This window comes from Mytilus trossulus, chromosome 7 (genome assembly GCF_036588685.1).
Source record: "Mytilus trossulus isolate FHL-02 chromosome 7, PNRI_Mtr1.1.1.hap1, whole genome shotgun sequence".
NCBI classification, from domain to species: Eukaryota; Metazoa; Mollusca; class Bivalvia; order Mytilida; family Mytilidae; genus Mytilus; species Mytilus trossulus.
Genome location: NC_086379.1, coordinates 20,455,398 through 20,468,078, shown reverse-complemented (window position 1 = coordinate 20,468,078; position 12,681 = coordinate 20,455,398). Strand labels below are relative to the sequence as shown.

The 12,681-nt window shown below is 30.9% G+C and overlaps 1 protein-coding gene across 2 annotated transcripts in view; it reads right to left on the bottom strand.

Annotated features, from left to right (window-relative positions):
• The window catches only part of LOC134724769 (uncharacterized), a 47,906-nt gene that overhangs the window by 9,205 nt on the left and 26,020 nt on the right, over positions 1 to 12,681 (bottom strand). For both annotated transcript variants that reach the window (XM_063588002.1, XM_063588001.1), the window contains exons 2-5: positions 9,113 to 9,379; positions 3,361 to 3,630; positions 1,721 to 1,768; positions 62 to 115 (exon numbers count right to left, since the gene is read on the bottom strand). In XM_063588002.1, coding sequence (XP_063444072.1) covers positions 62 to 115; positions 1,721 to 1,768; positions 3,361 to 3,630; positions 9,113 to 9,379 — 639 coding nt within the window. The remainder of the gene's footprint in view (positions 1 to 61; positions 116 to 1,720; positions 1,769 to 3,360; positions 3,631 to 9,112; positions 9,380 to 12,681) is intronic.

Genomic DNA, 12,681 nt, shown 5'->3' with positions numbered 1-12,681 from the left:
TTTATTTCTATCATAATTAATTCATATAACTTTTTGTACAAATTTTTTAAAAAATACTTACTTTCAGAAGTAACATTTCTAGATGCGATTATAGTAGTTGTTCTAGGTGTACTTTCTGGAAAAAAGATTACAATTTTCTTAAAATGATAAAGAAATAGTATAACAAGAAAGAAATTTGAAAGAAATATATAAGAAATGAGAAAGCCAAAGAAAACTGACAAAATCAAACGTCATCAGTAACGCAAAGTATGGAAAGCAAGATTAAAAAATAGATATAATCCCAAAGGTTAACAACAAAAATAAAGCAAGTTAATTCTTACATTGTCAGATACATGTATTATCTCTAAACAGCTGACACTTCTCTCGTTTTTATTGGGACAAAAAAAATTAGAAAAATTGATCCGCTTCTCTATTGCATGGAAGACATTTTACTTACCAAGGTCGAAAAGTGACACATACTTGCATTCTACATATTTAAAGATGGTATATCATTGTGTTTAAAATTATTCAAACTAAATCAACCTTACTTAACAAATAATAACAGACTTGTAGAAAAACAAAGGCGTTAATAAGAGACATTTGTTATGTAGTTCAAACTAAAACTCCTAAAATGTGTTTGATTCGAGCGTCACTGATGAGTCTTTTGTAGACGAAACGCGCGTCTGGCGTAAATATAAAATTTAAATTTTCGTATCATTGATGAGTTAATCCATAATGTAAATGATGTAGTTATTCACAAGAATAACTAGGGAATAGCAAAATAATAAAAATAAGGAAAAGAAAAAGATGTTATAAGATTGCCGTCGAGATAACTCTCCAAAAGAGACCAAATTACTAAGTTCTTACAGACTTTTAACAATTTACAATAACCGTATAGTAAGCAATAAAAGCTATCCCCAAATCAAATGTAAAACAATCAAAACGAAGAAAAGTAAAAAACAATCGTTCATTTTTTATTCATAAATAAGGCCGTTAGCTTTATCGTTTGAATTGTTTCACAATGTTGTTTTTAGGCATTTTATACGTGACTATGCGGTATAGGCTTTGCTTATTGTTGGAGGCCGCACTGTGGCCTATGTGTTCTTTCTGTCATTAAGTCACTTGTGGAGAGTTGTCTCATTGACAATCAACCAAATCTTCTTTTTTATATGTACAAAAGAATTATTACACAGAAAACAAATTTGATATTCAGCATCGAACGATCGACAAAATTCTACATCTAAAGTAAGGAGCGTCACGTTCTCTGCACGCAACAACAGTTTGATAGGCTTATAGATTGGTCTTTGCGAATCAGTATTATGCAATCTACCCTCAGTGTCCGTTCAAGTAACCCCAATCTTAATTCTGGACAGTACATTTCGCGTGAACTATCTGTTTTATTGCTGTTTTTTATGTTCATATCTTATCTCGTCGTGAGTATGCAATTCATATTTTCCTATGACCCGAAGAAACAAGCAGCCCATTATTTAAACCCATTTAAAGCAGGTTGAAATGATATTTAAAAAATGAAATGACTACCCCATAGCTAAGAAATAAAACGACCAACGGAGAAATAGAAAAATAACAGTACGCAAGGAAGAACGTAGACAACCAGACACTTTGCAACTCGACACCACCAAACATGGGAGTTAAAATGTACTCGGGGAGAAAATCAGAACCTGCTCAATATGTGACACTCGTCGAGCATAAATAAAACATATTTTTTGATAAAATTAATAACCTGTTGATGTGCTGAGTATGCTATCTGTGACAGGATCATCTGTTGGTCCTGAAATGGAGAGTCATCTTTCAAAAACGAGGTTTAATCAAGAAATAACATAATAAAAATGACACCAATGAGTTCCGCAGAAAGTTAATTATCATGCAGTTAATAAGGGTATCATTGTGAGATAGAATTAAACATAATTACATAAATATTTATCGGTTAACTGATAATACAGGTTTAATGAAAGTTAAAATTCTGCATTTATTCTCGAGTTCCCCCTTTTTTCTTTGCACTCTGAACTTTGACCGTGTCTGTCACGTGACATCAGCGCAATGTGACGTCACTTCTAAATTTTCTAACGTTTGAACGGGAAGCTTGTATAATCCTACCCACCTACCCCGACATTCTCCTATTTAGGGATTATTTTTGCTGCTGTTGTTTCTTGATGATTTCAGGTATATGCTGTGTGAGATTAGGACGATTTGAAGACCGGAAACGGATCCAGCCGGAGACAATTGATTTTTAGGACTGAATGGAGTATGGCAAATATCGTAGAGGATGAACTTTTCGACTCTTCATAACATCACATTATTGCAGAGGTTGTGTCCATTTATATCGTGAAATGTTATTGCGATTACACATTGTTTCGAATGCTTTTAAATTGAGGATGAAACATTCTTATATAAATACTCGATACTGATTTGTTGAAACAGACAGTGCTAGTTTTTTACTCATCTTATAATATGCTGATATCTTGATGGTGGATGATTACTAACTATGAAAGGAGAAAACTTTAATTTCTAGAATTTAACTGTAAAACATATAGATATACGCGTTTCACAAGACGGATTTCTTATTAATGCATTTTGATATTTGTTCATTGTTTGTTAGTATCCCTTATAAAACAGTTGTTGCAGAGGCGGGATCTGGCAAGATGACAGGGGGTCAGGACCCTATAATTATACGTTAGACCATATGTTAAAATATTCTACTGTGATACCACAGGAAAGTTGTGTCATTTATTAACGGCTTTTTCTTATAAAAAAGAAGATGTGGTGTGAAATGCCAATGAGACAACTATCCACAAAAGACCAAAATGACATTAACAACTATAGGTCACCGTAGGTCATCAACAATGAGCGAAACACATACCAGAGCGGCCGGTTCATCACTGTTACCAGTTTTGAATTTTCGTGTTATTTCTTTGTGAGTTTGAAGATTTATAAGTAATGTTATAGAGCGAAATCGTTTTCAAAAGAATGTGCACTATTTTATGTCTGTAAAGTTCTAATGACTTGATTTTAAATTACATTTTTCAAAAAGGAAAATCAACAACTTTAAGTTTCCACATTGAAACTTGGCAATGGATACAAAGAAATATTTTAACGGTGAGAACAATTCTAAAAAAAAAGGGTGTATGCGATTCTAATTTTTGAAGCGATTTTTGTGCGACGTAAATACTCAGCTATGTGCGATTGTTTGAGGATTTTTCTATTCAAAACGAGTACGGGAAGCATGATAAGCAATGACATAAATATAAGTTATGATTTGATGAAAGAAAATAAACCAAATATGTGTTACGGTTTGAAGTCCGTCAGTATAGAAAACTAGCACTTTGAACACAATAAACCAATAGAAATATTTAAATTGCTTACCTGTACATGCATACTGAATTATAGCAGATCTTTTATGATAAAGGCATGAGGTGTTTGTTTTATCAGATATGCACCTGCGTTTTTCATTGCAATTATTTTTAAGTCGACCTTTGGCGCAGTTTTCCGATTTTTTATCATCACAGGCATTTCTGCAATAAATTGCAGCATTTTTGAAATGAATATGGTAATTTGAAGAACAATGAACATTATCTAACGAATTTGCACAAGTCTCTACAGGTTTAGGATGTCTATTCTTATGCCACCAGCTTCCTAAAACAAATATAACAATCAAATAGTTAATATTTCTACGTACATGTATAACACAACTTAAAAGATAAGGATTATGAATACATAAATGCAACTCAAAATGAAATAAAAATACATCGGTTTTCAAATCAAAGACTTAAACATTAAAAATATAATTATTTTAAAATTCAAAACATCCACAAAGACAACACTGTAAAAGTTATCTTGTTTGGGAAAATGCAAATGTTTCAAATCTGAGTCCAGGACATTTGATGTACCTGCAATAATTCAGAAGATTTATAGCTTGATTGACAACATCTATTTGTTAAATTTGTCGGTCGTATTTTTTAACTGACAAATTTTAATGCCGTTGCTAACGGACACAAATTGTTACCATATTTTCTATTCGATTCTTTATCTGTTAAATGCTTAGTTCATACATGAGTTTCTCTTCTGTTATCTTCTACCTTTAATTTGTTTTTGCTATTAAGATGATGAGATGTTAATTGCATCTTATTTATTGAACTTTATTTACAGTTAGGTCTTCTTTACATCTTGTACTATATTTTTAGATAGTGATGATGTTTTGTTGAAAACCAAATAAATCAATAATTATCTTTCTGAACTTCTTGTGTGAATATCTTTGCGATGCACGTTTGTTGTTGTAACCAGTTTCCTGTTTTTGTATTTTGTGTTTTTTAATCTAAATTTATAAATTTTCTGTAACACTACAAACTGCTGAGTCTGAATTGACCAGTTGTTGTGCTCAACCAGTAAAATCGAGCACACATTTTACTTGACTAGTCTCGACATTGTCTCGACTGTACTTAACTGTACTTAAGTGTACTCGACTAGGTCTCGACTTTACTTAATTAGTCTGATTCAGTACTTGATGGTCTTTTTGAAGTCTGAAATGGTCTTGACCATGGCTCGACCTGTTTCGACCTGTCTTGACAAGTCTCGACCTGTCTCGACCTGTCTCGACCTGTCTTGACAAGTCTCGACCTGTCTCGACCTGTCTCGACTAATCTCGACTCAGTCTCAAGCAGTCTCTACCTGTCTCTCGACCTGACTAGTATTTTACATTTTACTGGTGCAAATCAGCCCATCTAACTAAATTAAATATTGATCTTACAAAATTCAAGCTTATTAAGTAGTTTAATTTATTTCTGTGAAATGAAAGAATTGAATTTTACAATAGGTAAAGATAAAAATTATTATATAAATTCAGATAGGTATCTTTCATTTTTTTTTTTATAACTTTTTCAAATCAACTTGGATTTTCATCAAACTAAGCAGCTATATCAGATATATATTAATCTTACTGAATCACATGTCATTTAGGTTTTTGTTGTATTGCTGTCAAATTCTAAAAAAATAAATTAATCAAGGTAAAAATAGCTAGAATTTGCAGTTTGGACGAAACAGGGAAAGTACACTTTGATTTTTTTTAATAACTTTTACAAATCAACTTGGATGTTCATCAAACTATGCAGCTGTCTTACATATATATTAAGCTTATTAAATAACATGTCAATTAGTTAATCAAATCTTAAAATATTATTTTTGACATAGCACTATACATGGTTTAATTATACCAGTACATGTGAGTTTTACAGGTAAAAAGAAAGCCCTTCTTTTCTAAAACTCGTGTCTTACTTATCTAGTAAATCAAAAAAGCCTTGCGATTTAAATTTAACAGGATGTTGCAACTTTTAATAAATGTTATTTAGAATTTTAAACTCTCTTGTAGATGTGATCTTTTTAATAAGTTTGCCCCAAGCAGAAAGTATTGCTTTATAAATCACCACAAATCAGAAAAAAACTATATAATTATAATAATGTTTTTAATGTTTAATTCCTTTTTGATAAATTTATATAATAAACATCAAAAGGAATAAAACTAATTATTAAATTAATTATATATACTTTTTCCCAAATTATGAGGAAAGATATATTTCTAATATCAATTTTTGAACTAAATTAATTAAATTTGACAGAAATGCACAAAACTTAATGACAACCTATGATTCAATAAGATCAGTATATTGCAAAGATAGTGGTAGAGTTTGATGAAAATCTGAGTTGATTTGAAAAAAATATTAAAAAAAATAAAGTGTACTATCTCTATTTGTCAAAACTGCAAATCCTAGCTTTTTTGACCTAGATTAATTCTAATTCTTAAATTTGACAGCAATACATCAAACTTCATAACAACCTTGAATTTAGTAAGATTAATACATCCCCAAGGTAGCTATATAGTTTGTGGAAAATCCAAGTTGATTTGAAAAAGTTATTAGAAAAATTAAAGTGTACTATCTATACTTTGTTCTTACTGTAAATTCTAGTTTTTTTTACCTAGATAAATTTAATTCTTAAATTTGACAGCAATACAACAAAACCAAAATGACCTGGGATTCAGTAAGCTTTATATATATCTAAGATAGCTACATAGTTTGATGAAAATCCAAGTTGATTTGAAAAAGTTATTAAAAAAGTTAAAGTGTACTATCTCTATTTTGTCCCAACTGCAAATTCTAGCTTTGTTTACCTACATTAATTTAATTCTTGAATTTGACAGCAGCACAATAGAAAATAAAATGACCTGGGATTCAGTAAGCTTAATATATATCTAAGATAGCTACATAGTTTGATGAAAATCCAAGTTGATTTGAAAAAGTTATTAAAAAAATTAAAGTGTACTATCTCTATTTTGTCCGAATTGCAAATCATAGCTTTTTTGTTTACCAAGGTAACTTTAATTCTTAAATTTTATAGAAATACAACAAATAACTAATTGACATGGGATCCAGTAAGCTTAATATATATGTAAGATAGCTGCATAGTTTGATGAACATCAAAGTTGATTTAAAAAATTTAATAAAAAAAATAAAGTGTACTATTTCTATTTCGTCAGAACTGCAAATTTTAGCTTTTTTGACCTAGATTAATTCTAATTCTTAAATTTGACAGCAATACATCAAACTTCATAACAACCTTGGATTTAGTAAGATTAATACATCCCCAAGGTACCTGTATAGTTTGTGGAAAATCCAAGTTGATTTGAAAAAGTTATTAGAAAAATTAAAGTGTACTATCTATACTTTGTTCTTACTGTAAATTCTAGGTTTTTTTTACCTAGATAAATTTAATTCTTAAATTTAACAGCAATACAACAAAACCGAAATGACCTGTGATTAAGTAAGCTTTATATATCAAAGATAGCTACATAGTTTGATGAAAATCCAAGTTGATTTGAAAAAGTTATTTAAAAAGTTAAAGTGTACTATCTCTATTTTGTCCCAACTGCAAATTCTAGCTTTGTTTACCTACATTAATTTAATTCTTGAATTTGACAGCAACACAAAAGAAAATAAAATGACCTGGGATTCAGTAAGCTTAATATATATCTAAGATAGCTACATAGTTTGATGAAAATCCAAGTTGATTTGAAAAAGTTATTAAAAAAATTAAAGTGTACTATCTCTATTTTGTCCGAATTGCAAATCCTAGCTTTTTTTTTTACCAAGATAACTTTAATTCTTAAATTTTATAGAAATACAACAAATAACTAATTGACATGGGATTCAGTAAGCTTAATCATGTTAATATATATGTAAGATAGCTGCATAGTTTGATGAACATCAAAGTTGATTTAAAAAATTTAATAAAAAATATAAAGTGTACTATTTCTATTTCGTCAGAACTGCAAATTTTAGCTTTTTTGACCTAGATTAATTTAATTCTTGAATTTGACAGCAATACAACAAAAACCTAAATGACATGTGATTAAGTACGCTTAATATATATCTAAGATAGCTACATAGTTTGATGAAAATCCAAGTTGATTTGAAAAAGTTATTAAAAAGTTAAAGTGTACTATCTCTATTTTGTCCCAACTGCAAATTCTAGCTTTGTTTACCTACATTAATTTAATTCTTGAATTTGACAGCAACACAATAGAAAATAAAATGACCTGGGATTCAGTAAGCTTAATATATATCTAAGATAGCTACATAGTTTGATGAAAATCCAAGTTGATTTGAAAAAGTTATTAAAAAAATTAAAGTGTACTATCTCTATTTTGTCAGAATTGCAAATCCTAGCTTTTTTTTTTACCAAGATAACTTTAATTCTTAAATTTTATAGAAATACAACAAATAACTAATTAACATGGGATTCAGTAAGCTTAATCATGTTAATATATATGTAAGATAGCTGCATAGTTTGATGAACATCAAAGTTGATTTAAAAAATTTAATAAAAAATATAAAGTGTACTATTTCTATTTCGTCAGAACTGCAAATTTTAGCTTTTTTGACCTAGATTAATTTAATTCTTGAATTTGACAGCAATACAACAAAAACCTAAATGACATGTGATTAAGTAAGCTTAATATATATCTAAGATAGCTACATATTTTGATGATAATCCAAGTTGATTTGAAAAAGTAAAGTTATTAAAAAAATTAAAGATGCCTATCTGAATTTATATAATAATTTTTATTTTTACCTATTGAAAAATTAAATTCTCTCATTTCACAGCAATAAATCGAACTACCTTATAAGCTTGAATTTTGTAAGATCAAAATTTAATTTAGTTAGATGGGCTGATTAATACCAGTCAAAACTAAATTTGAAGGTCAAGACTAGTCGAGACAGATCGAGACTAGTCAAGACAGGTCGAGACATGTCGAGCCTTGGTCAAGACCATTTCAGACTACACAAAGATCATCAAGTACTGAATCAGACCAATTAAGTAAAGTCGAGACCTAGTCGAGTACACTTAAGTACAGTTAAGTACAGTCGAGACCTAGTCGAGTACACTTAAGTACAGTTAAGTACAGTCGAGACCTAGTCGAGTACACTTAAGTACAGTTAAGTACAGTCGAGACAATGTCGAGACTAGTCGAGTAAAATGTGTGCTCGATTTTACTGGTCGAGAACAAAAACTCGTCAATTCAGACTCTGAACAGTTTGTAGTGTAATCTTAGGGGTACAAGTATGGAAGACATTAACCTAAACGGTATCGTGTGTTTATAATCACTCAATGTGACTCATCAACGTATTTAAACAAAATCAAAATCATGTACCAGTGGTCTAAGAAGTCGAACTGGTATAGTTAATATAATATCACAAGCTTGGTTGACATGTTGTTATCCAGTGTCGATTATCCAGTGTCGATTATCCAGTATCGATGGTTCTCGTTTGGCTCTCCGGTTTTCTCATCCCCCCAAAAAATTACTGTTATGATTGTGCAGAACAGAGTGCAGTGAGATGAAACTGTCTTGTGATATTTCAAGCTTTTATATGTTTACTAAAGATGGAATAAACAAACACACAATAAAACAGACAGTCAAACTTAGTTATTCACCTTTACGTAAATACTGAAAAAAAAAGTTATTTCGTGGATCTGTTAACATAAATCATGAAATATGTAAATGTATTTCGATTTATTAACATCTCTTTATTCGACAAGATAACTATTAAAGATTTTTAGTACTCACTTGAACACTCAAAGTTTACTTGTACACGTCTTGGTGACCTTTGGCAGCTATTATTAGACAAAATTTCCATAGGAAGAGTACAGTTGTTTTGACCTGGACAATGTTCATTGAAGAATGTATTTATATTTGAGTAACATATTGCTCTGTTTTCGGCATTCTGACATGGAAAATCGCCATATACAATTGATTTCCAACCTATCGTTTTGTTTTCTGGACAGGATACCTCTGCACTTCCTGAATCTTCACATAAAGTAACGAGTAAACGGTCTACAAGTAAACGGAAAAGACATCAGTATTTACATTTACGCATGAAACATAAATTTATTGACTAGTGATATGTGTTTCGCAGTCTCATAAGCAAATTTACTTTAAAAAAGGCAAGTCATTATACATGTTTGTACTTTTACCAATTGTGGCCCTTTTTATTTATTGTTTTGTTTATTCTGGACAGGAAACTTTTGCATATTTTGGTATAAAATCCTCAAATGAAATTACTCCTAAACCTTCTACAAATAAAATTATAAGCATCATATTAGTATGTGCACTAACGGTAATGTATAGTTTTTAAATGCTTTGGAACTCACCTCTTCTTAATTCGGTTTCTTTTAAATTTGCTCTTGAGGAACTGACAATGTATATTAAGTTGACAGGATATAAATACACTTCCGGAGCATAGAAAATAAATTTCAGTTAAATATATACGTACACTAAATAGTAAAAAGAGGGTGTCTACTGATGCATGTAAGTCTTATATTAATAAAAATTTATCTTAAAAACGTATCGATTGTCTTTTATAATTTGTTTAGATATGATAATCACATCGATATTTACCTTATAAAAAAATCCTAAAATGCTTAAGATATCAGAATATTTTAGGATTTTCTTTTCGTATATTACTACATAGATACCAGAGAAATTAAACTTGGGGCAGCCCCGATATTCCGACACCCCGTTAGTCCAACGTCCCATTAGTCCGACACCCCACTAGTCCGGCACTCCATTGGTTCGACATACCTCTAGTCCGACACCCCATTGGTCTGACACCCAATTAGTCCGACGCTCCATTGGTCGGACTATACAATATTAAGCTGATACACAGAAACTTACTACTTTGTGTTTGACTATTTTTTAGAGAGCAGTCGAGACACATCGGTAGTACTATTATGTAAATATTTATCTTTACCAGGAAACACATAAGATAACTTGCATATCGAAACTGTGAAAAAACACTTTCCGCATCAATTAACTTGTCAATTAACCCGCGAACAGAATGCCTTACCCCTTACCCCTCCATGGCGGGAGATGCAAACAACAAGCTTCATCTTCAACTCATTTATTGGTAAATGAATTGATTCAATATTGTTGATTCATTGGTTAGTTTAACCGAAACCGAAAACTGTGAGTTCTCTCTGTATTTATTTGATTGTTTATTATTTGTCCTATTATATAGACCTATTGTATTTGAAATAATTGTGACCACAAATTCAGGAATTTTGCGACTTAGATCAAGGGGTATCCCTAGAGTATCTATATCAAAGGCCAACACAAAAAATCGACCTGTTAGTAAACACGAAAAAAGGTCAATACAAATGTTCAAGTAAATCAATCACTATAAATTTTTGTTTTTTGGCCGGCTAATTTACGCCTCCGGATGCTGGAGTTTCTCGCTGCGTTGAACATCCACAAGTTGCCTTCGGCTGTTGTCTGTTCTTTGGTCGGATTGTTGTCTCTTTGACACAATCCCAATGTTCATGCTTAATTTGACTATTAAGAAAAATAAAAGTTGTTTAAAACAAAAATTCGCACGCACAACCTGAAACGTAACTAGGTGATCTGGAAGGATATAAACAACTCTACAATTTAAAGAAAGTCTCATCAGACTGAAGATCGATATATTCTTATTGGTTCCTGTATTAATTCGAAATCGCAATAGCAGTTTCACGGAACCAAGAAAAAAACCCACGTACTTGTATAGTATTACAAAAAGCATCTAGTTACGCAAGATATCATTTTTGTCTTTAAGTTGTCTCATTGGCAATCATACCACATCTTCTTTTTTATATCAACATATCAACAAAATAAACGCAGGTTAAAATATTGGTAGTTATGTAATGACAGTTCTGTGTTTGTTTTCATACGCCCGTCAAAATTTTGACTGGACGTATTATGTTATAAAATGTCTGTCTGTCCGTCTGTCCATCTGTCTGTCCGGCGTAAATATGTGGCATCGTAACTTGAGAACGACTCATCCAAATTTCATGAAGCTTAACATAGTGGTGTCTTCCGAAAGTCAAACGATCTGTCCTTTTTAATAAAAATAAGATTAAAACTTTTTGAGGTACGGCTTTGACAAACTAAAACAGAGATGTAATTTTTTCGCATGTCGCGCCTAATCTCAAAAGCCATTTGTGATTATTGCTTAAAACATAACACACTTCTAAGTTTTATTAATCTTAATATTTGCATACTTTTTGGTGATGATTCAAATTTTGTTTTTGAGTTATCAAATATTTTGTAAAAAAAGGGGAATGGTTCTAACATGTTGCGCCGTATCTTAAAAACGGTGTATGATTATTGCTTGAATCTTAACAAACTTCTTAGTTATATTAATCTTAAGATCTGTAAAATTCTTAGTTTTAATTCAAAATTTCACTTAGAGCTATTGAGTCTTTGTTTTTATTTATAAAAAAAGGGTCGGGGGTGTTACATGTCGAGCCGTATCTCAAATATTTTTTGATTGTTGCTTATTACGTAATACACTTCTTAGCTATATTAATGTACAGACCTGTATACTTTTTGGTAATGATTCAAACTTTTATTTTAAAGCTATTGATTTTTTTTGTCAAAAAGGGGGGATTCTCATATGTCGCGCAATATGTCAGAAACTATTTATAATTTATGATTATTGCATACAAATTCACACACAAGACGACGGGCGTATCATGCGCTCATGACGCAGCTGTTCATTAAACATGTATTGCTGCGCATATTTCTTCATACGCTGACGTCATCAAATGGAAAAATTAGTTCTTTGTCGCTTCATATACCGCAAACCGGGTTATTTTTGCGGAGTGTAAATTTTTGCGGATAGAATACAATCTCCAAATTAAATTTCACAAGTTAACATGCAAAGTATTGATAAAAATATTGAATCCGTCAAAATAATAAGCACCAAAATATTTCACATCTATACCATATTCCATGAAAACATTGATATAACCAATGACATTTCAGGAGCATATTTGTTTGAATAAAATTGAAAATGGAAATAGGGAACATGTCAAAAAGACAACCAACCAACCAAAGAGCAAGCAACATTTCTTTGTTGTCAAAATGTTCAAATGTCTTGAGAAATATATATCAGTGAAAACATGCATATCAAAGTCTTGATAAATTAATATACCGCATAATAGCGTTCGCATGTACCTATATACATGGGTCGTCTTATTGGTCATAAAGCACGCGAATGCATTACAAGAATTGTTTGCATGTTCTTTAATAACAACATATCACGGACGTACTTAAACAGGCATCTCTTTTTAAAAATTATTGCCAGTTGTGTTTTTACA